Here is a 25,904-nt window from a genome sequence, read left to right on the forward strand (position 1 = left end):
ATTTTCATTAATTTGGTAATTTATGTTAATTGTTACCAAATATAGTTCTCTGTTACTAATGGGCAAAGTTCATTATAGATATAATTGTAAGAAGCAAAATCTTTCAGTAAAGTAAGAAATTCAAACACATCACCATCACCAAAATACAATTTTGTCATGAATCCATTTGTGTCCTTTGTTTAATATGCAAATAGACCAAGGTGAGCGACACAGGCTCTTTAGAGCCTCTAGTTACTTAATGCTAGCTCAGCCACGAAATAACCAAATAAACCCAGGTTCTTTACATAAACTATGAAGACCAGTTCTGCCCTGGACACCTTGTCAAACTAGGGGACAATTGTCTACAACAACCGACATAAGGGACAATTCTCTGGGAGGACAAAGCTAATACTTGACCAATTTGAAATCTAAATCATTTGGTTTTACCAATGAAATTTCTTAATCTTTTTCAAACAATGAAATTATAATTGAAATTTCTCATTGTGATATTTTTAGCTGAGATATTGTCAATTATTGATGCCACAAACCCTTTTAACTAGTTTTTTCTATACTTCTATTCAACATTTTATTTAAAGATAAACTAAAACACATTTAAAACGTCAAAAAACGTATAACTAAGACTAATAAGACAAGGACGAAAAAACTCAACGAACAAAAACTTGCTGACAACGACGAATTTAAAGAAGTTGATGACCAAAAAAACAAACAAAGTCGTATTTCTGACAAAGTACGGGGAATATTATTGTTAATCTTAAACTTGTTAAATATGTAAGTGACTGCTTAATTCGGTCCAATCATTCATTATTGTAACTCCTGACCTGGTTGTAGCAAATACAAAAGGAACAAAGCCATAATCCTTTATCACAGAGATATATCAAAACGGTCAACAAAATCATAGGAGCGTCTTTAAAGGTACAACGAAAACTTTACTATGAAGTGTTGGTTCAAAAACGTCCTTGTTAGCAGAACTTGCTATTTTATAGGCATGTTCGGACAATTGATGTTTAGAATATATTATCAAAACGTTCTGCATATGTAGTCGCTACTGGATTGTGGCTACATAGAAATTGTAAATCATAATGGTAAAATTGAAATCGTATGTGCTTTTACAATCACTTTTATTGTCATTTCTTGTAGATGTTCGTCAAGTTACGAGACAGACTAAACTGTATATTTAAAGGCAGCAGAAGTATACGCTTTTAATAAGTCATAAATTGATTAAGCTAAAACAAATCCGAGTCACAAACCAAAACGGAGGGAACACATCACACATAAGAGGAAAACAACGGAACAACAGAAATACGTTTTAGAATTTTGGATCCTCAATGCTCCCTTAATTTGGACTTGTTTGATTTAATTGCTATTTTGATATAAACGTCACTGAAGAGTCAGTCTTATGTAGAAGAAACGCACGTCTGGCTTACTTAAATATAATCCTGGTACCTTTGATAACGATTTACACAATTGGGCTGATGCCACTGCTGGTGGTCAGCACTTCCTTGTTGACATGTATATCAATTATGTGGTCATTTTTATAAAATTCCTGTTTACACAATATTGATTTTTTCCCCAAAACTAAGGATTTTCTTTCCCCTGGCATAAAGTTCCTTTGCCGTATTTGGCACAACTTTTTATATATGTTTCAAAATTTTATTTCATTCTTATTGCATTGATGCTTTTAATGTTTAACACCTTTTTTTTTACTGCATTGATAGTTTTATGTTAAGCGCTTAGTGTAATTTTTAATTAGATAATGCGCTATATAAATATTGTAAATAATAATAAATAATAATAATAATAATAACGTGCAGAGATTGGATTTGATCATTTTCAAGCAAGAAATCAATTTTGTTTGGTTGAGTCATATAACATATAATCATACTTTCTAAATTAAAACATATTCTTATTTACTTAAAACTTGCTGACTTGTATATAAAGAAATCATTAATTAAAATACTTTGCCCTGTTCAATAAATTAAAGAAAATGAAGACAAAATGCAAAAAATGAAATCAACTTGCCTGGAGGAAAACAGCATGAAAGTGTGATAATATTTTGTATACCTTCAACTTTATAATTGTTTTTTCCATTATCGATATTGTATGATTATGTGTAAATTGATTTTAGTTTTAAAAGAACAATATCTAACTATTCATCTTTCCATCAGTTTATTGCAAACGGTCACCAGGGGACAGGTGGATTTTAACAAATTTTCACTTGAATAAATGGCAACGTTTTTTTTTATTGAATTGTTAAGTTAAATGTCAGGTTAATAACCCGGTTTATTAAACCATGGAGTCAACATACTACTTTTTCAACCTATACCTTCATTTAGCTAAAGAAAATGAGAAAAAAAAGAAAGAAATGCATTTAATATGATGGAGTTGGTTGAATGTTTAACCAACGATTTAAAAATTAAAATCAGTGAATAGCTAGAAAAAAATCATATCACAAATATACTGAACTCCGATAAAATTTCAAATTTAAAAGAAAAGTCTATAATTAAATGACAAAATCAAAAGCTCAAACACATCAAACGAATGGATAACAACTGCCATATTCCTGATTTGATACAGGCATTTTTTTATGTAGAAAATGGCTTTAAAGCTAGCCAATTGAAATTATCACTGCATCAAATTCCATTATATTGACAATGATGTGTGTACAAAACAAACATACCGAATATGTAATAATTTCAAAAATAAGCGTACAGCAGTCAAAATTGTAGACATCTTATGTAGACGAAACGCGCGACTGGCGTACTAAATTATAATCCTGATTACTTTGCTAACTATTATTGTGTTATAATCTTAATCTCTATAAAACATACAAATATGTAAAGACGGACAAAATGGCATATTAGCAAAAAAATAAAGACAAGAATACACAAATTGACCGTAGTAATGTAGTAGTGTCATTTTAAAGTCAATAAGATAAAAGTGAAAATATCTCTAAAGTACTTCAAATTAATTGTATTTATCATAAACTTTTTAATTTTGATAAAGGAATATTATTATTTAAATTCTTATCTACACTTTACTTTTTATCTTCATTTCATGAATAATCAAAAAGGCTCTTAGTTAAATTACGTATCTGATGGGTCATTGTGTTCCCGGATTTCGCGGTCAATTTATTCTTTGTATTGACCAGGTAGATTTGAACGAGATTGAAGTAACTTTTTATACTGACAATGACTTTTTAACTTTGTTCTTTTCGTTGTAGTATATGCCTTTTAATTATGATAATTATTTTTTTTAACTTTTCTGTTCTTTTTTTTGTTTTATATGTGTTTCAAAATTTTATTTTATTCTTATTGCATTGATTGTTTTAATGTTTAACACCTCTTTTTTTACTGCATTGATTGTTTTATGTTAAGCGCTTAGAGTAAATCTCAAAATACTTTGCCCTGTTCAATAAATTAAAGAAAATGAAGACAAAATGCAAAAAAATAAAATCAACTTGCCTGGAAGAAAACAGCATAAAAGTGTGATAATATTTTGCATACCTTCAACTTTATAATTGTTTTTTTCCATTATCGATATTGTATGATTATGTGTAAATTGATTTTAGTTTTAAAAGAACAATATCTAACTATTCATCTTTCCATCAGTTTATTGCAAACGGTCACCAGGGGACAGGTGGATTTTAACAAATTTTCACTTGAATAAATGGCAACGTTTTTTTTTATTGAATTGTTAAGTTAAATGTCAGGTTAATAACCCGGTTTATTAAACCATGGAGTCAACATACTACTTTTTCAACCTATACCTTCATTTAGCTAAAGAAAATGAAAAAAAAGAAAGAAATGCATTAAAATATGATGGAGTTGGTTGAATGTTTAACCAACGATTTAAATATTAAAATCAGTGAATAGCTAGAAAAAAATCATATCACAAATATACTGAACTCCGATAAAATTTAAATTTAAAAAAAAAAGTCTATAATTAAATGGCAAAATCAAAAGCTCAAACACATCAAACGAATGGATAACAACTGCCATATTCCTGATTTGATACAGGCATTTTTTTATGTAGAAAAAGGTGACTTAAACTTGGGTTTAAAGCTAGCCAATTGAAATTATCACTGCATCAAATTCCATTATATTGACAATGATTTGTGTACAAAACAAACATAACGCATATGTAATAATTTCAAAAATAAGCGTACAGCAGTCAAAATTGTAGACATCTTATGTAGACGAAACGCGCGACTGGCGTACTAAATTATAATCCTGATACCTTTGCTAACTATTATTGTGTTATAATCTTAATCTCTATAAAACATACAAATATGTAAAGACGGACAAAATGGAATATTAGCAAAAAAATAAAGACAAGAATACACAAATTGACTGTAGTAATGTTGTAGTGTCATTTTAACGTCAATTAGATAAAAGTAAAAATATCTCTAAAGTACTTCAAATAAATTGTATTTATCATAAACTCTTGAATTTAAATAAACATGATAAAGGAATATTATTATTTAAATTCAAATCTACACTTTACTTTTTATCTTCATTTCATGAATAATCAAAAAGGCTCTTAGTTAAATTACGTATCTGATGGGTCATTGTGTTCCCGGATTTCGCGGTCAATTTATACTTTGTATTGACCAGGTAGATTTGAACGAGATTGAAAATTACAGTCGCATGATGATACAATAGCGGGGTGTATAAGTACAGAGCAACATCATATATTATAAAAGAAACACAAAAGGGCATAGCACACCAGCAAACCAGCAAAAACGAAGGACAAGAAAAACAAAAGCAGTGTACTAGACAGAATAATGGGATGCAAATATATGAACACAGTATCATCTATGGACAGGATGTAGGATAAAAAAATGTACATGTAAAGGGATCGATATATATGAAGTTATGTTGATATTTTTGAAAAACAAAATGAATTTTGATTCCAATAAATAAAGGCAACAGTAGTATACCGCTGTTCAAAATTCATAAATTGATAAAGAAAAAACAAATCCGGGTTACAAACTAAAACTGAGGTTAACGTATCAAATATAAGAGAACTACGACACAACAGATTGAGACACAACACCGGAATGTAACACACACACAGAAACGAACTGTAATGTAACTACATTTAAAATATTTCACAACTGCGTTAAATGATAACCTTTAAGAAAACGTGTTTTCAAACATCTGCCAAAGGATCGATTATTTGACATGGGTCGTATCTAATTTTACGGGTTTTATAAACTACAATAGTGTAAAAAGTAGAATTTGATATCCCGTTTTCATAAGAAATCTTCAGGTACAAACAATCTTTCCACCGAAATACTTGTATCTATAAAATAATTTGGTTAAAACTTTTTTCAGCTATGTATGAATTATGTTCATTAGTATCTAAAAGAGGGACGAAAGATACCAAAGGGACAGTCAAACTCATAAATCTAAAACAAACTGACAACGCCAAGGCTAAAAACAGTAAAACAATAGTACACACGACATCATAGAAAACTAAAGAATAAACAACACGAACCCCACCAAAAACTAGGGGTGATCTCAGGTGCTCCGGAAGGGTAAGCAGATCCTGCTACACATGTGGCACCCGTCGTGTTGCTTATGTGATTACAAATAGTCTAATTCGGTAGGTCACATTCATGAAAGGGAAGGGGATTGTAGTTACGACATAAGGAACATATCCGATATCATTTGTGAAACGGTTATTCCATAACAGTCAACCAACTCGTGATGGCGTCCGTAAAATTTACGAAGGGATGATTTCAACGTCACCATTTGGAACTCTTGGTTTAATAGCTTCCTTGTGAGCAGTAACCCTCTATCAAGAAAACCATGATAGGAAATGCAAGCACGGGAATATCGTATCAACTGGGAGATATATACCCCGTATGCAGGTGCTGCTGGAATGTTGCTACTTAGAAATGGAAAGTTCACAATTGGAAAGCTGAAATCATCTCTTTTGTCGTAAAGTTTTGTTTTCAACCGACCCTCATTGTCAATATCTAGATGTAAGTCAAGATATGAAGCCGACTTAACTGTATCTGTAGTATCCTTTATCTCCAATTCGATGGGATATATGCGTTCCACATAGTCACCAAATTTTGAATTGTTAAGTGAAAGAACGTCATCTATATAGCGGAAAGTAGAGTTAAAGGATAGTGCTAACTTCTTATCTTTCTTCCTAAGAAGTTTCTGCATGAAGTCAGCCTCATAATAATAAAGAAACAAGTAGAGGGGCACAGTTTGTTCCCATTGGGATGCCGACAGTCTGTTGAAATGGTGAAAACAGATCGAACACGTACTTAAAGGCACTCACCGTAAAAAAGGGACAAGGGAACATAACCGTTCAAAAGGGGGACATTAAAAATCAGAAACAAAAATCGTCTCTTTTGTTTTAAATATTTTATTTTTTATTTTTTTTAGCTCTCTTGGCGTCCGTCGTTCGTCGTCGTCTGTTAACTTTTTCAAAAATCTTCTCCTCTGAAACTACTGGGCCAAATTTAACTAAACTTGACCACAATCATCAAGTTTTAAAAAATGTGTCCGGCGACCCTGCCAGCCAACCAAGATGGCCGGCATGGCTAAAAATAGAACATAATAGGGTTGAAAAGTCGATTGCGGCTTACAACTCTGAAACCAAAGCATTAAGAGCAAATCTGACAGGGGGTAAAATTGATTACCAAATCAAGATCTATCTGCTCAAATATTTTTAGATGAATCGGATAACCGGTTGTTGGGTTGCTACCCGTGAATTGTTAATTTTGAGAAAATTTTGCTGTGTTTGGTTATTATCTTGAATATTATTAAAGATAGAGATAAACTGTAAACAGAAACAATCTACAGCAAATGCAGATCTACAAATAAGTGGATATGACCAAAATTGGCAGTTTATCCCTTAAGGAGTTATTGCCCTTTATAGACAATTTTACCAATTTTACCATTTTTTCTTAATTTTTTGGTAATCTTTTACAAAACTTTTCTCCTCTGAAACTACTGGACCAAATTTAACCAAACTTGTCCACAATCGTCGTAAGAGTATCTAGATTAAAAATTGTGTCTGGTGACCTTGCCAGCGAACCATTATGGCCGCCATGGCTAAAAATAGAACATAGAGATAAAATGTAGATTTTGGCTTATAACTCTGAAACCAAAGCTACTGACAGGGTTAAAATTGTTTATCAAGTCAAGATCTAACTGCCCTGAAATTTTCAGATAAATTGGACAACCGGTTGTTGGATTGATACCCGCGAATTGATAATTTTAAGGAAATTTGGGTGTTTTTGATTATTATCTTGAATATTACAATGTATCATAGATAAAGAAAAATTGTAAACAGCAATGATGTTCAGCAAAGTAAGATCTACAAATAAGTCAATATGACCAAATGGTCAACTGGCCCCTTAATGAGTTATGCCCTTTATAGTCAATTTTATCAATTTATCTTACATTTTATCTTATACAAAAATCTTCTCATCTGAAACTATTTAGACAATTGTAACCAAACTTGTCCCATCCATCATAAGAGTATCTAGTTTAAAAAATGTGTCTGATGACCCTGTCCGCAAACTAAGATGGTTGACATGGCTAAAAATAGTACGATGGGTAAAATGCAGTTTATGGTTTATATCTATGAAACTCACGCAATATGGAGCAAATTTGACTAGTGGCAAACATGTTCATCAGATTCAGATATGTACGCCCTGAAATTTTCTGACAACCAGTTGTTGGGTTGCTGCTACTGAGTTAGTAATTTTACAGGAATGTTGGAGTTTTTGCTATTATTATAGTATCACATAATATCTTATACTATAGATGATGGTTTTAACCTTATTATACATGATTTCAAAAGCGTCAGTAAATGCAGGTGAGCGACACAGACTCTTTAGAGTCTCAAGTTTAGATTTTCCGTATGAAACTGAAATATCCAATCTAGAAATTGACTTTTTTTCTACCAAAATTTATTTAATGAAAGTTCATTTTAGTAGATTTGGAATGAAAACATAAATCAAAGTAATACTCACAATATCAGTTGTTGTTTGAAAATGAATCAGAACACAACCACTATACCATGAATTGTCGATTTTGTATAGTTCTCCAAATCTCAGGGGTAGTAAAATAAATTGATACTGGGTCCACTTAAATAACTTTCATCATTAAATTATGGACATTTTATATCTGTCAGTAAATTATTTATACGTGTATTCAAATTTAATAGGAATAGAATAACAAATGATTCAAGAGTCCTGCTGAATATTTCAGTGAAAATGTATTCTGTGTAATATTCAATTATTATTCACCATCCCTGCAAGCTACAGTTATATGCAGAACCTGTATCTTATTACTGCACATTTCAGTCAGTATGTAGCTAATGGTAATATCTTTGGTTAGCTTGCTTGTTAGCTGAACCGTGAAGTCATTGTTAGATAAGGTAAACTTCCCTCCTTTAATAATAGACTAGCCCAACAGATAAAAAATCTATCTCTCTGTAGGACTAAAATTGAGAATGGAAATGGGGAATGTGTCAAAGAGACAACAACCCGACCAAAATAAAAAAAAACCACAACAGCAGAAGGTCACCAACAGGTCTTCAATGTAGCGAGAAATTCCCGCACCCGGAGGCGTCCTTCAGCTGGCCCCTAAACAAATATATACTAGTTCAGTAATAATGAACGCCATACTAATTTCCAAATTGTACACAAGAAACCAAAATTTAAATAATACAAGACTAACAAAGGCCAGAGGCTCCTGACTTGGGACAGGCGCAAAAAGCTACTTTAAAAGGAGGGAAGTTTACCTTACCTAACAATGACTTCACAGTTCAGCTAACAGGGAAGCTAACCAAAGAAATTACCATTAGCTACATACTGACTGACATGTGCTGTAACAATAAAATTCTTTGAAATATATTGGATTTGTTTGTATTGTCCCTGTAAAGAATGTTAAAATAATATGACAATTGACAAAATGAAACTATTTTTTTATCGGTAGTGAGTGATAAAACAAAAGTTGGATTATCTAACTTTTAATACAGTAGAAAATGCAATTATTATATTAAGTTCTATTAATTTGTATTTACTTTAACGTCCATGTGCAGAATTATCATGTTCACCAATCTAACTCAAATTCTGATATTTGATACACAAATACTTAAATGTATATCCAGATTATAAAAAGTCTCTAATAAATAGTCTCCAATACGTGTGCTCGATACTACATGTTTGTATAGCACTTCGAGTGCATTTCAGTATAGACGCCATCGTATTACCTATTAAGGGGACATCCGAAGATTGCCGAAGGTAATATAACCTGATATAAACAAAATTATCTTCTAGACTGGTTCCCTTTTTGGCTCTTGAGATACCCGTATGTTGCAAGGGAGAGAACATGCCTACATATCTTTGTGCATATACATGGTTGACATATGAACAAACATTCATCTTATTTCAAAAATACATAGCTATCCAATAAACTCCATGCTTCATAATATATATACATGGAAGTAAAACCCTGTCTTTTAATAAGCTTCCAGTCTCTAAGTAAGGCGTATGTAGGTTCGTAACCAGGAGAGGATAAAATATAAGGTAATACATTCGTGGGCCATTTACAGGTAAGAAACCCAGAATGATGTCTCATTTCTATATTTAAAGCTGCTGCCACTATTCCCAAATAACTATCCTCTATAGGAATAACCTTCACATATAAAACTCCAATTGATAACATTTTTACGGTTTTCATATTTGTCAAAATTGTTCCTCCAATTATATGTGATGGTAAATAAGCGAACGGATATTCCGCAGGTGAAAGGTAAACTTTAGAATTATTATCTCGCTGTGGTCTCGGAAAATTGACTTTGTGTCCAATCATTACTAAATCTGATTGTGCAATCTGGGAAGAAGCGATATCATAAACATTCATTATGTTAACTAACCTATCATCATCTACGAAATGTATAAATTCTGGTTCAATATTAAGGTCCAATAACCATAACATGGAATAAATAGTCTTATAAACAAGATTATCGTATGTATCAGCAATATTGAGCTGAACAATATCATTATACTGTTTTAATTCTTCCTCAATGAATGGAGTTTCAATGTCTGTGTAGCCAATTATGAAAACTATTTTTGTACGTAGTTGTTTTACATTTCCCCAAGTCTTACGTATGACATATCGTTGACCAAAGTTCATCACATGTGATTTCACGACAAGCATCATTTGTAGAGAATCGCAAGCTTTGTTATCACAGAAATGTTTTGAAGGGTCTATGTTATAAGCATTGTCCTTGACGATGGAATTGAAGGGCCTCACGTTTGTATTTCCTGTCCTTCGAATGTCGTTCATTATCTCCCTTGAATTAGGCATAAGAAAATCCATTTCCATATGAGTCTCATTCATGCAAAGCATTGAAAATATCCACAAATAGGAAAAAAATCCACACAAAAGTACTAGTATAGTGAGGAATCTGGAAAAAAATAACAAGCATGTTTTAGATTAGATGATCACAAAAGTCGAATACTGGAGTGTTTATGTACATGTAGGACCAATTATAATAAGCTCATTTTTTGCCTCCCAAAAGACAGAATCGATTTTAAAAACTTATATAAAAGGTTAACAAGCCAAACCAAATTTATATGGAAAAGGGCCTCAGATACATGTATAACCGTGGATTTTAATTTACTATCAAATGTCATGTTCAGTGATGTGGTTTCTCGTTTTTTTTCAAATAGTTTCACATGGTTTTCCTGTTTGAATGGTTTTATACAATATAAAAAAAGAAGATATGGTATGATTGCCAATGATACAACTGTCCACAAGAGACAAAAATGACACAGACATTAACAACTATAGGTCACCGTACGGCCTTCAACAATTAGCAAAGCCCATACCACATACAAATGTAGTCAGCTATAAAAGGCCCTGATAAGACAATGTAAAACAATTCAAACGAGAAAACTAACGGCCTTATTTATATAAAAAAAATTAACGAAATATCTAACACATAAACAAACGACAACCACAGAATTACTTTATTGTTGTTTAAACCCATTTATTTTGCTAAATGGCAATTAAGTGCAATGTAGCGCATATACCTATTGTATAGGTAATATTTCTCCGAAACTAATACTTACATGGTACAAATACATTTTCTGAGTGGTGCTGTCTTTATCTTTATCATGCTTTTCGTGTTTTGCTGAAAATAAAAAATAAAACATTCTACAAAGAAATCCATATAAATAGTGTTCTGTCTGATGATATCAGGAATATTACTTTCCAATGATGTACGGATCGAAGCCACCCGAATATCAAAATCCAATGATGTACATGGATCTTAGCCACCCGAATATCAAAATCCAATGATGTACATGGATCTTAGCCACCCGAATATCAAAATCCAATGATGTACCGATCGAAACCACCCGAATATCAAAATCCAATGATGTACATGGACCGAAGCCTACCGAATATCAAAATCCAATGATGTACATGGACCAAAGCCACCCGAATATCCAAATCCAATGATGTACATGGACCGAAGCCACCCGAATATCAAAATCCAATGATGTACCTGGACCGAAGCCGTCGAAGAGCTATATGACCAAAACAAAAAGGATCTGAATTATCAACCAAATCCAACTAGTTAACTCCTTATACGACCTTGAACGATGGCTGTCAAATAATACAAGGAAAACAGAGTAAGCAGTATTGTATCAAGCAAGTTTTTCCCATGTCCGGCCATCCACCAGAATTCTCCCATATCTATATATATTCGAGTAACCTCCTAGAGCCCGAAATCAAATGATGTACATGGACCGAAGTCACCCGAATATCAAAATCCAATGATGTACATGTACATGGACCGAAGCCACCCGAATATCAAAATCCAATGATGTACATGGACCGAAGCCATCCGATTATCAAATTCCAATGATGTACGGATCGAAGCCACCCAATTATCAAAATCCAATGATGAACATGGACCAAAGCCACCCGAATATTAAAATCCAATGATGTACGGATCGAAGCCACCCGAATATCAAAATTCAATGATGTACATGGACCGAAGCCTTCCGAATATCAAAATCCAATGATGTACATGGACCGAAGACAGCCGAATATCAAAATCCAATGATGTACGGATCGAAGCCACCCGAATATCAAAATCCAATGATGTACATGAACCAAAGCTACCCGAATATCAAAATCCAATGATGTACATGGACCGAAGCCACCCGAATATTAAAATCCAATGATGTACACGGACCGAGGCCACCCGAATATCCAAATCCAATGATGTACATAGACCGAAGCCACCCGAATATCAAAATTCAATGATGTACATGGACCGAAGCCACCCGAATATCAAAATCCAATGATGTACATGGACCGAAGCCGTCGAAGAGCTATATGACCAAAACAAAAAGGATCTGAATTATCAACCAAATCCAACTAGTTAACTCCTTGTACGACCTTGAACGATGGCTGTCAAATAATACAAGGAAAACAGAGTAAGCAGTATTGTATCAAGCAAGTTTTTCCCATGTCCGGCCATCCACCAGAATTCTCCCATATCTATATATATTCGAGTAACCTCCTAGAGCCCGAAATCAAATGATGTACATGGACCGAAGTCACCCGAATATCAAAATCCAATGATGTACATGTACATGGACCGAAGCCACCCGAATATCAAAATCCAATGATGTACATGGACCGAAGCCATCCGATTATCAAATTCCAATGATGTACGGATCGAAGCCACCCAAATATCAAAATCCAATGATGAACATGGACCAAAGCCACCCGAATATTAAAATCCAATGATGTACGGATCGAAGCCACCCGAATATCAAAATTCAATGATGTACATGGACCGAAGCCTTCCGAATATCAAAATCCAATGATGTACATGGACCGAAGACAGCCGAATATCAAAATCCAATGATGTACGGATCGAAGCCACCCGAATATCAAAATCCAATGATGTACATGAACCAAAGCTACCCGAATATCAAAATCCAATGATGTACATGGACCGAAGCCACCCGAATATTAAAATCCAATGATGTACACGGACCGAGGCCACCCGAATATCCAAATCCAATGATGTACATGGACCGAAGCCACCCGAATATCAAAATCCAATGATGTACATGGACCGAAGCCGTCGAAGAGCTATATGACCAAAACAAAAAGGATCTGAATTATCAACCAAATCCAACTAGTTAACTCCTTATACGACCTTGAACGATGGCTGTCAAATAATACAAGGAAAACAGAGTAAGCAGTATTGTATCAAGCAAGTTTTTCCCATGTCCGGCCATCCACCAGAATTCTCCCATATCTATATATATTCGAGTAACCTCCTAGAGCCCGAATCATTCGATTAATGCGATTCAAAATCTCAATCTAATTAAAATGGGCAGAGGACGTTTGCGCTTTTTTTACCTGTAAAACGATAGGACATTTGCGCTTCAAATACTATGGACATTTGCGCTTTGAATTTTGAGTCACCTGTATTAATTTGACCGGACATTTGCGCTTTTTATCTATAATAGTCGTCTACCTGTAATTTTAATGAGAAGTAATCATCACGTAAACAAATTTAACTTATATTTGTTATTAGTACAAAATATTAAATGGGTCAGAAACCTTCAATGCCTACAATATTGAACAGTTATATTCGACTCATCCTGCTATATTTATTTTTTTTATCTGTAAGAAGAGTATCATTGACAATCAGTCGGTGAATTACATTAAGATTCGTTATATTGATGAACAGCACCCCAGTAAAAAATTGAGGAAGAGAAACTTGGTTATTTATTTGAAATGAGGGCGAAATACCAGTCTGAACAGATAACAATAGCTAAATTTGTTCACTCCTTGGGGTTCAGTTATTAAGCTAAACTGACATTTGATGACTTTACCTGTTTTGTTATGTCTTTAGAATGTTCACTGTTAGCTTTATATAAACTTTAAAACATATATAAATGTGCTATGAAACTATTTTTTTAAAAACTTTTTATCATAAAGAACAATATGACTTTAACTCTTCAAGATCAAACATGTCGGTCCCAAGCCGGGATAAAAGGGGAGGGTAGTCATAACAATCAAATATTGCAAAAGCGCAAATGTCCTATGATTTAAAGCGCAAGTGTCCAAAATAAAAAGCGCAAATGTCCTATGAAAAAGCCCAAACGTCCCGCGCCGAACAAAATATGAGCATATGTAGTACAGTGAAACCTGACTAACCCGAATCCTGCATAAACCGAAAACCCTGTATAAACCAAACATGTTCTTAAGCACCGCCATATCAAATTGTATGCGATGTGAACCTGATATAATCGAACATAGGCCAAAACCTTAAGTCCCGAAGAGGTTCGGTTTAAACTTGTTTCACTGTAAAAAGGAATTAGAGATCAATATTCTAATTAGATTGAAGAAATCTGAGTTGTCTTATAAAATTAACCTGTCACGTAAGAATCTGTTCATTCAAAAATGTTGCGATAAGTTTATTATTTCAAAAAATATCATTGTATAATTGGTATGAAAAATAAACAAAATTGTAAAACGGTTCATGTATAAATGTATCTTACAAATTAACAAAAAAAGTGCGGATATTTTTTTTATCAAGATCTAGATGAAAAGATAGGCATTTACCTGCTATGTCAAAACAAGAACCTGTGGTATGGATCCCAATATGAAAACTATCTTTAAGTTACAAACTAGATATGGATGTTTCAATTTTAATTTCAAGTGCGTAAACAAGAAATGACAAACATTTTTATAGTTTAAAATATGTTAAAGAAGGGGAACACGTTACCTAACTTTCTTGTTTAATTTTGTAATTAACTTTGAAAACTAAACATCGAACATCGAATCAACAAAAAATTCTATGGACGGGCCATTTACTAATCTAGACTGGGCCTTGAGAATGAAAATGCTACTCGAAACGGACAAAATATATGGCATAAAATATCCGAAAGTGGTCATGATATGACACAACTTAAGCAGCATATCGCCGCGATGCAGTTTGTAGGGTTCAGTGGATAATTTTTTTGGGGGGATACTAATAGACCAAGAGTAACAGCATGTTACCATACAGCTTCAGGAATCTGTAGTTTTCTGTCCAACAGATGGTTGAAACAAATGAGTTTCGTCTTTCAGTTTTCACATGCATGAAACGTCATATCTATAGTTTTCTATACTACATGTGTAAATAACTCATCAAACATCTCATTATATTTTTTTTATATTTTTCGGCTCAGCCTGTCGGGTTTTCACAAAGCAGAGTCAAAATGTATATGTTCTAGTTCTAAATGTGTATTATACTTGCCACTGGACGTAAATGTGTGAAGTGCTATTTTGAAATAGTTATTTATTTCACATGTGACGACCGAAATGATCCAATTGTCGTCCATCTTTCCCAAATCATCCTTTGATATCTTCCGCCTCTGAACCCTAAACAGTCGGGGCAAGTATCAGAATTGGGTTGTTATCAGGATTGGGATTCTGACTGTTATCGGGTTTGTCGGATGCTGGGTTGTTATTAGGATTGGGATTCTGACTGTTATCGGGTTTGTCGGATGCTGGGTTGTTATTAGGATTGGAATTCTGACTGTTATCGGGTTTGTCGGATGCTGGGTTGTTATCAGGATTGGGATTCTGACTGTTATCGGGTTTGTCGGATGCTGGGTTGTTATTGGGATTGGGATTCTGACTGTTATCGGGGTTGTCGGATGATGGGTTGTTATTAGGATTGGGATTCTGACTGTTATCGGGGTTGTCGGATGCTGGGTTGTTATTAGGATTGGGATTCTGACTGTTATCGGGTTTGTCGGATGCTGGGTTGTTATTGGGATTGGGATTCTGACTGTAATCGGGGTTGTCGGATGCTGGGTTGTTATTAGGATTGGGATTCTGACTGTTATCGGGTTTGTCGGATGCTGGGTTGTTATTGGGATTGGGATTCTGACTGTTATCGGGGTTGTCGGATGATGGGTTGTTATTAGGATTGGGATTCTGACTGTTATCGGGTTTGTCGGATGCTGGGTTGTTATTAGGATTGGGATTCTGACTGTAATCGGGGTTGTCGGATGCTGGGTTGTTATTAGGATTGGGATTCTGACTGTTATCGGGTTTGTCGGATGCTGGGTTGTTATTAGGATTGGGATTCTGACTGTTATCGGGGTTGTCGGATGCTGGGTTGTTATCAGGATTGGGATTCTGACTGTTATCGGGTTTGTCGGATGCTGGGTTGTTATTGGGATTGGGATTCTGACTGTTATCGGGTTTGTCGGATGCTGGGTTGTTATTAGGATTGGGATTCTGACTGTTATCGGGGTTGTCGGATGCTGGGTTGTTATTAGGATTGGGATTCTGACTGTTATCGGGTTTGACGGATGCTGGGATGTTATTAGGATTGGGATTCTGACTGTTATCGGGTTTGTCGGATGCTGGGTTGTTATTGGGATTGGGATTCTGACTGTTATCGGGGTTGTCGGATGATGGGTTGTTATTAGGATTGGGATTCTGACTGTTATCGGGTTTGTCGGATGATGGATTGTTATTAGGATTGGGATTCTGACTGTTATCGGGTTTGTCGGATGCTGGGTTGTTATTAGGATTGGGATTCTGACTGTTATCGGGTTTGTCGGATGATGGGTTGTTATTAGGATTGGGATTCTGACTGTTATCGGGTTTGTCGGATGCTGGGTTGTTATTAGGATTGGGATTCTGACTGTAATCGGGGTTGTCGGATGCTGGGTTGTTATTAGGATTGGGATTCTGACTGTTATCGGGTTTGTCGGATGCTGGGTTGTTATTAGGATTGGGATTCTGACTGTAATCGGGGTTGTCGGATGCTGGGTTGTTATTAGGATTGGGATTCTGACTGTAATCGGGGTTGTCGGATGCTTGGTTGTTATTAGGATTGGGATTCTGACTGTTATCGGGTTTGTCGGATGCTGGGTTGTTATTAGGATTGGGATTCTGACTGTTATCGGGTTTGTCGGATGCTGGGTTGTATTGACTGTCGTTTGTCTGTTATGGTTGGACTTAACCAACAGCACACCTTACGGACTTATGAGTATGGGTAAGGGCCTGAAAACAATTAAAACAAACACAGTGACTTTGGTTGTAGAACTTGTATCTTCGAAAGGGCATTCGATAATCCATATAACAACAATATAATAGTTTATGATAATTCAAATAATAGAAACATTTAATCTATATAGTTTTCAAATATAAATGATCAAATAATATCTATAGTATACAAACTTTATGTAAATACATGGTCATATGCATTTAAACTGACGAACACGTATGCTTGTAATATTTCTTATGAATAAAAGCTTATTTAGCATTCAAATATATGAGTATAATGCGAGACCGTCTATTTGATCCTAACAGAGCATAAAGCACGAGGAAATGGAAATGAAACTTAACGAAGTTTCATGATGCAATTAAATAAAATAATAAATTAAAATACTTGACTTACCTGAAAACAGTTAAAACAAACACAGTGAATTTGGATGTAAATCTTATAATCTTCTAAAGCGCATGAGACCAAAATTCACTTGTTCGTATGCGTTACTGTTTCATGTTCGTCCAATTAGATTCGTTAAACAATCAAGCTGTTTAGTTACCCTGATCTTTTGGGGTGAATGAGGCGTGGAAATGTCTTTGGACAAAGAACCCTAATTGACTTGATTGTATTTACCGGACAATAGAATTAGTAAAAAAAAACATGTCTAATTAGCTTGTCGCTAAAAATCTTAATTGATAAAAATAATGTCTATAACAAAGAGAAAATTTAAAGTGACAAATGCCAAAATAAGTCTCGGTTAATATATAGAAAGGTATATAATATGAAACTTAGAGAATGAATGAACTTTATTCTCACAAAACTACATGTCATAGTTACAGAGAAAATATATATTTACAATTACATATATGTATATATAAGCATGGGGCTTGCTATGTGTGCTAAATATCTGTTAGACTTGAAATTCATATCTTAAATATATCGAGAACATAAAAATGATTTCCTTCAACAATAATGAACGAATATAAAACAAAAAGTCTTTTAATTAATACTGCAGCTTCGAAATGGACTTTAAATAACTAAAATATATTAAACTTATGCCTTTTTGCTGAAAACTAAATTTTCACCAAAATATAAAAATGAGGTCTACTGGATTGCCGGTTTTATGTATTTTAGGCAACATATAGAATCGTTCGGCCTTTTTCCGGTAAATTTTGAAAATATATGTAAATATTTTATAAGAGGTGAGACTCAAATAGAATATTGTCTTGTCTTGTCTTGTCTTATCTTTATGTCTTCGAGGCTGACAATTAGCTGGAGGCCATTTTCGAGACAACGTTTGGAAATTGTTCTATAAACTTCATTCTCAATTTTAACTTTCTTTAATTTGTTTTACTTAATAAGTTTATTCTTCTGTCATTTTATTTTATAATTTATTGATAAATATATTCTCTTGAACTTCTGTGCATTTTCCCATTATCCAACAAAACTTTATTTGTAATTTATTAATAAATGTTATCTTTAGATATCACGCATTTTTGCATCATTATATTTGGCACAACTTTTTTGAGTTTTGGGTCATCAATGCTCTTAAACTTTGTAATTGTTTTGCTTTTTAATTATTTTGATCTGAGTGTGACTGATGAGTCTTATGAAGACAAAACGAGGGTCTAGTCTAATAAAAAAAGCACCTTATAATAAAAAAGCACCTTATAATAGAAAACCACCATCTTATAATAGTAAAGCACCATCTTATAATAGAAAAGCACCTTCTTATAAAAGTAAACCACCATCTTATAATAGAAAACCACCATCTTATAATAGAAAACCACCATCTTATAATAGAAAAGCACCTTCTTATAATAGTAAACCACCATCTTATAATAGAAAACCACCATCTTATAATAGAAAACCACCATCTTATAATAAAAAAGCACCTTCGTATAATAGGAAACCACCTTCTTATAATAGTAAACCACCATCTTATAATAGAAAACCACCATCTTATAATAGAAAACCACCATCTTATAATAGAAAACCACCATCTTATAATAGTAAGCCACCATCTTATAATAGAAAACCACCATCTTATAATAGAAAACCACCATCTTATAATAGAAAACCACCATCTTATAATAAAAAAGCACCTTCGTATAATAGAAAACCACCATCTTATAATAGAAAACCACCTTCGTATAATAGAAAACCACCATCTTATAATAGAAAACCACCATCTTATATTAGAAAACCACCATCTTATAATAGAAAACCACCTTCGTATAATAGAAAACCACAATCTTATAATAGAACACCACCTTCGTATAATAGAAAACCACCATCTTATAATAGAAAACCACCATCTTATAATAGAAAAGCAATAAAAAAGACACATAAGACAGCTATGGCGTTCCATAGTCTAGCGTATAAAATTATAAGTCTGGTACCTTTGTTAACTATTTACTGTACTGTTAATTAATATACCGGACATTAATTTATTACAGTGCAATCTTCCTTAACTATACCGGAAATATAAAAAACAAGAAGAAGTGGTATAATTGCAAACCCTCCACCCGAGACCAAAATGACATTTACGTTTGCAACTGTAGGTCACCGTACGGGAATCATTCTATTCATTTATTCAAAATGAGTAACTCGATCACTTCACAGAGGTTGTCTAGGATATGATACCTTTGTACAAACAAAAGATAAGAACTGGGGAGGGTAAGAATTCTTCATTATTGACCGGTCATACTAAATAGCGTTTCGGCTGTTTTCTGCTCTATGGTCGGGTTGTTGTCGCTTTGACACATTCCCAATTTCCTTTCTCAATTTTATTTCGTGAATGATTTTGTTGATCCCTAATAGTTAAGTAGTCAGGCCAACCAAAACAGTATGTGTGTTTACTGTCACATGCTGAAAAAACACCAGCGTAGGTAGTTTTTAATTTTTAATAATTTATTTTACATTGAGATTGTGGGAGTAACATTGTGACGTTAACAGTGTTTAATATTTTTTTTAGAGGCTTCAAGAGATACATAGGACGTAAATGTCGTTGCTTGTCATAGTTCCAAAATGTGGTAAAAATCATTCATTAGTGGTTCAGAATATTGTTCTTATATACCTTAATATTTTATATTAAAAGGTATATAAGAAAACAAAACAAAGGCAAGTGCTTGTGATTTAGTGGTAAAGGAACAAAATTTGATCACCGAACAAAACATAAAACAAATTCAACAATGATGATTTTTTTGGTATTTTCACCCATTCTCAATGGTAAACACCCTACATTTTCCCCAATTTGAGAGCAAATTTCCAAAACGATCTACCAAATATCAATTTGAATAACTATAAAGGTTTGTTGTACATGTCGATTTAAAATCAAATTTATATGGTCTTGAATTTGACAACTTTTATATTTTTTACTTTAATGTTCTTTTTAAGAAACTCTCAAAGTCCTAAAATAATCTGACGTTAATCCAAGATTGAGTAGGTTAAATAGACAATTTATGGTAATGATGTTTACAAAAAATCTAAGCACTCAAGCCCAAATATTGATACTTCAAAAGGAATATTTCTATATACAAATACCTTAAGTGCCATTGACAAAAAATATTTGTTTGTTTTCACGTCGCTCAAAGCTCTATGATTTGATTTTTAAATATATTTAGTGAAAAAATTCGAGGTTCGTCTTGTTGAAACTTATGAATATAAAATAAGAAGATGTGGTATGATTGCCAATGAGACAACTCATCACAATAGACCAAATTACCTACAAAGTAACAGCTATAGGTCACCGCAAGGCCTTCAACAATAAGCAAAGTCAGCTACAAAAGGTCCCGAAATCACAAATGTGAAATAATACAAACGAGAAAACTAACAGCCTAATTAGTGTACAAAAAAAGCAAATATGTAACACAGCAACACACGACAACAACTAAATTACAGGCTCCTGACTTGGGACAGGCATATACATACAGAAGGTAACGGAGTTAAACATGTTAGCGTGATCACAACCACCCCCTTAATCTCGGACTGCATGTGGTGTAACAGAACATGAGAACGAAATATAAAAATCAGTTGAAAAAAGCTTAACTTATCAGATTGATAAAAAATGACAAAAGATATGATTTCAGCTTTCCAATTTTGAACTTTCCATTTCTTAGTAGCAACATTCCAGCAGCACCTGCATACGGGGCATATATCTACCAATTGATGCGATATTCCCGTGCTCGCATTTCCTATCATGATTTTCTCAATAGAAGGTTGCTACTCACAAGGAAGCTATTGAACCAAGAGTTCCAAATGGAGAAGTTGAAATCATCCCTTCGTAAAATCACGCCATCACGAGTTGGTTGACCCTTATGGAATAACTGTTTCACAAATGATATATGATATGTTGCTAATTACAATCCTCTTACCTTTCATGAATGTGACCTACCGAATTATTAGACTATTTACTGGATTTGTTATTACATAAGCAACACGACGGGTGCCACATGTGGAGCAGTATCTGTTTACCCTTCTGAAGCACCCGAGATCACCCCTAGTTTTTGGCGGGGTTTGGGTTGCTTATTCTTTAGTTTTCTATGTTGACTTGTGTCGTGTGTACTATTGTTTGTCTGTTTGTCCTATTAATTTTTAGCCATGGCATACTCAGTTTATTTTCGATTTATGAGTTTGATTTTCCCTCTGTTATCTTTCGTCCCTCTTTTTGAAATACAACATACAAAAAAATAAAACCAGCGTGGACGTGACCGGGTACATTGTACATCCCAGAAAAACAAAAAGACACATAGTACATATCTGAGAGTACTCACAGTTAATGACACCAAGTTCAAAGCCAATAACAACTAACGAAAACAAACATGAGTCTCAGACAAAACTATCAATCAAAACCCATCCAACATCCAATGGATTTAGTGTATGGACATCATAAACAGTAAAAAAAACACCTAAACCTTGTGCAAGGCCAAGATACGAGAATCGACAGATCGGAAATCCGTTAGTGCATATGTATATAAGCATTATATTTAGTTTACTTTTAATTTACTGATAACAAAAACAAAATCAATATTAATACCAATAAAAACAATATATAAAAATATCTAAGTACAGTGTTAAATTGATAACATTTAAAATTAAAATTATTCAAAAGATCGATAAGTTTACTAGGATCGTTTCCAAATTTCCGGCCACGGTTAACAACATCTCCGATGCAATGAGGATGTGCAATCCAGTTTGAAATAATTTTTCTAAAGATACAACCAAACTTCTATTTTGTTTTGTTTATGTCTATGGAAGAATTTAGTAAACGCGATTACTCTCAGGTGTATACTTAGTTTCGTCATTTGTGTAAGGGATGCAGGATGGATAAATTCTCTGCCACTGCCGATTTTTTGGTTTTGTTTGGTGTGACTTTATCTGCTTTGTGTCGATCTAATACATGTAAGTGCAGTTTTTTCAACTAAATTATATTATACATGCGCAGCAGTTTGTTCTTATGTTGTGCTGATGGTAGGTTAAATACCAAAATTTATGACAAACGCGATGATTTCAATTTTCCTATAGTCAACTTTCCATTTCTGTGTAGCAACATCCCCACGACATCAGCATATGGAGTATATGCGTCTCAATTGGTACGTTACAAAAAAACTAGTTCAAAGTACGTTAATTGTGTTAAGCGAGGAATACTGCTTTCTCAAAAGTTGCTAAGACTGGGCTATGAATCAATCAAATTAAGGTCATCAATCAAGAAATTTTACGGTCACCATCATGAGCTGATAGGCCATTCTGACAAAAGTGTGTCAGAAATAAGCTATTCTTCCTCAGTCATAATAACCTTCTATTATTACCGAACTGAACAAATAAATAACAAGACGGGTGCCGTATACGGTGCAGGAAATGCTTATCCTTCCGAAGCATCTTATTTCACTACCGGTGGAGTTCGTGTTGTTTCTTGTTTTTTTTTTGTTAACTGTTGATGTAAATGTCTGTTGTTTTTTGCCAATGAGACAACTGTCCACAAGAGACCAAAAATGACACAGACATTAACAGCTATAGGTCAACGTACGGCCCATACCACATAGTTACATGTAGCTATAAAAGGCCCCGATAAGACAATATAAAACAATTCAAACGATAAAACTAATGTGTAACACATAAACAAACGACAACCACTGAATTACAGGTTCCTGACTTGGGACTGGCACATACTTAAATAATGTGGCGGGGTTAAACATGTTAGCGGGATTCCAACCCTCCCCTAACCTGGGACAGTGGTATAACAGTACAACATAAGAACGTACTATAAAAATCAGTTGAAAAAGGCTTAACTCATCAGATGGAAAAAAAAAATACAAGTGGACGTGGCCGGGTACTTGTACATCCCGACAAAAAAAGGACACTCTAAGGACGGCGTGCACAAAGCTGAGTCTACAAATGTAAAGTCTTCAAATTACAAAAACCATTTACGACGTCGGTATTTTCCCTCAGAAAACGTCAGCGTAACAAAAAAACTGGACACTTAGTTTACCACATAATTCTAAACATTCACGTTCAACATATTTCTTTTTTTTCGAACAAAAAAGTACAGCAAATGCACATTTTGAAAATATAAATAAATATTTGCTACGAGCAGTATAATGGAAATAAGTAGCGACGATCTCGTGGATCCTTTTCAGAAAACAGCGTCAAAACGCCATTTCTTTAGAATGTAACATAATAGCTGGACATTTAAAAAATTCAGGTGTTCAGTATGGACTATCGAATCATTCTTATGTTGCAGATTTTATTAAACCTATGGTTTTGCACATTTCGAATACCAAGTTATTTAAAATAAAAAGATAGCAATTACATATTTTTTCTTACCGATTCTTCCATTTTGATTATTAGTCCAGTCCTTCCAAATTACTACTTCTTACACATAACTAAGATCATTCCAAGCATATCTACCATGGTTGTTTTTGATTTTTTTTGCGGTAAATTTCATATAATGTCAGAGTCCGAATTTGAACAATTCTATTATACGAAAATTTGGAATAGAATGTTAAATTTGTATAAATTTTAGGTCAAAAACTCTATTTTATGCGAATTTAATGTTACAAGTTACACCGATTTTTTGCCGTTTTCTATATGTCCGTTTCATGCTTTATAGATTAAATATTAATTTACCTTACTAGTAATGTGGATTCTTATGGCATGCATTCATAATTTAATCATGATACAATATTCTTCTTCAAAAAATATTATAAATACATATAAAATTATCTGTTTAAAGCTATCGAAAAAGCGCATTTTACAGTTGCCGTTAACTTTGTGCACGCCGTCGTACAGATCTGAGAGTATTCGTAGTTATCAATCCGTACACATCCAACATCCAATGAATTTAGTGTAAAGACGTCATAAACAGCCAGAGAAAATATGACCTTGTGCAATGTTAAGTTACAGGTATCGATGTGCTTGTGTTATATTAACATTTTGTGTTTGGCAATTCAGATTTGACTATAACAACTTTTGAAATAGTTGCTATAGTAAAATTATGATTTGCCACTGAAAGGCAAAATTTTAATATTACTGTTACAGACCAAACTAAAGTGAAAATTATTCAATTTTTACAATTTGGGTTCAAAGTATTTTGAAGTTAAATTTTTTACTTTATTTCTAAAATTCCTTCTTATGTAAGTTACATTATTTTTGGATTGCGTAATTAGGCCAGATAACAAAGAGACATGTGAGTGCTAAATTATTTACTTTCAAATTGGATTATGTACCTTACACGTAAATTAAGGCTTTTGTTAAACAACCTTTTCCTATTACTCATGTGCGAGATTGTTTATAACACCTGTCTTCCATGACTAATCTATAATTGACAAACCAGTGAAAGTAGGATGTGGTCAAGGGAGCGATATACGGTACTTTGTGATTGGTGAAAATTCGAGAAAGTTAAGAAATCAGTGATCATGTGACCACGCCTGCATGAAAGAAAACAAATTAGGTTTGCAACGGTCACTTTGATTACTGATTTCCACTAATAAACATCTACTAGAACTTTCTCTTGTTTTTCACCAGGCGCTAAAAGTGATACGACACAGCAGAAAAGTCAGTACGACAAAATTAAGGAGCCCATAGTTCATTGACTAGTTGGTTATTGTGAGTTCATGTTTGTCATATTTATTGTTCCTAAATTGTTTTGTCAATTTTTCAATTTTATTGAATAGTTTCATATTTTTCTTGTCGGGGCCTTTTATAGCCGTCTATACGCTATGGGTGAATCCTTCATTGTTTAAGGCCATGCGGCTGCATATAATTGTTTATGTTCTCTTCACTGATTTAAACTTTGGTGTCAATTTGTCTCATTGGCAATCATATCACATCTCCTCATATGTATATCCCCATCTTTTCTCCCCTTGGTTATCATCCTAAACATGATCTCATGGCATGCCCCAAAACGAGGCCATCCTGATAAAGCAGATTTGATTTAGATTTTTTTGTGTTTTAATGTCACAACAGGGTTCGAACTCACAACCTCAGATTACAAGAATTTTGTTGTCACCTAAACATTCGATGGAAATACATGCGAATGTTTTTATCCTGCACAACCATAGTAATTCCTGTTTATAGCATGTGTTTCACAATACAAGATCGTGTTTTGTTTTCAATCGGAAATCCCCGTTTTTTGTTTTCAATCGGTAATCCTCGGGTGAATAGGCCGAGTTGTGACGAATGATGCCGATTGATGTGAGTATCTCCATCTTCACTTCCTGAAAGTAATCATCAAGTTGGATCTTTAAAATCTGATGATTTCTAATGTGATAAAAGTTTGTCGAGGTTCAACTCTCGGTCAGACACAGAAAATCAAGGTAACAAACTGAGAGAGTTGC

The 25,904-nt window shown here is 33.8% G+C and overlaps 2 protein-coding genes across 3 annotated transcripts; both read right to left on the reverse strand.

The window, feature by feature from the left end:
• Positions 1 to 8,987: 8,987 nt before the first annotated feature.
• On the reverse strand, positions 8,988 to 17,643 carry LOC134693043 (N-acetyllactosaminide beta-1,3-N-acetylglucosaminyltransferase 4-like). 2 transcript variants are annotated; one of them, XM_063553743.1, is made up of 3 exons: positions 17,479 to 17,643; positions 11,111 to 11,172; positions 8,988 to 10,443 (listed from the first exon to the last, which is right to left on the reverse strand). In XM_063553743.1, exons 2-3 carry the CDS (start codon positions 11,155 to 11,157, stop codon positions 9,420 to 9,422), a joined length of 1,071 nt encoding a protein of 356 aa, XP_063409813.1. In that variant the 5' UTR covers positions 11,158 to 11,172; positions 17,479 to 17,643; the 3' UTR covers positions 8,988 to 9,419. The 2 variants fall into 2 exon arrangements, with proteins under 2 accessions (XP_063409813.1, XP_063409814.1); XM_063553744.1 differs by lacking the exon at positions 17,479 to 17,643 and adding an exon at positions 14,640 to 14,664.
• Positions 15,441 to 23,904, reverse strand: LOC134692192 (sporozoite surface protein 2-like). The gene is made up of 2 exons (XM_063552642.1): positions 23,893 to 23,904; positions 15,441 to 17,021 (listed from the first exon to the last, which is right to left on the reverse strand). Exons 1-2 carry the CDS (start codon positions 23,902 to 23,904, stop codon positions 15,441 to 15,443), a joined length of 1,593 nt encoding a protein of 530 aa, XP_063408712.1.
• Between the last annotated feature and the right edge of the window lie 2,000 nt (positions 23,905 to 25,904).

This window comes from Mytilus trossulus, chromosome 12, assembly GCF_036588685.1.
Source record: "Mytilus trossulus isolate FHL-02 chromosome 12, PNRI_Mtr1.1.1.hap1, whole genome shotgun sequence".
NCBI classification, from domain to species: Eukaryota; Metazoa; Mollusca; class Bivalvia; order Mytilida; family Mytilidae; genus Mytilus; species Mytilus trossulus.

Bases quoted from the DNA above. Each gene is read 5' to 3' on its own strand.
- LOC134693043 (XM_063553743.1), bottom strand. From the start codon at position 11,157: ATGATAAAGATAAAGACAGCACCACTCAGAAAATGTATTTGTACCAT. The intron at 10,444-11,110 runs GTAAGTATTAGT...ATTTTTTTCCAG, and splicing joins AGAAAATGTATTTGTACCAT to ATTCCTCACTATACTAGTAC.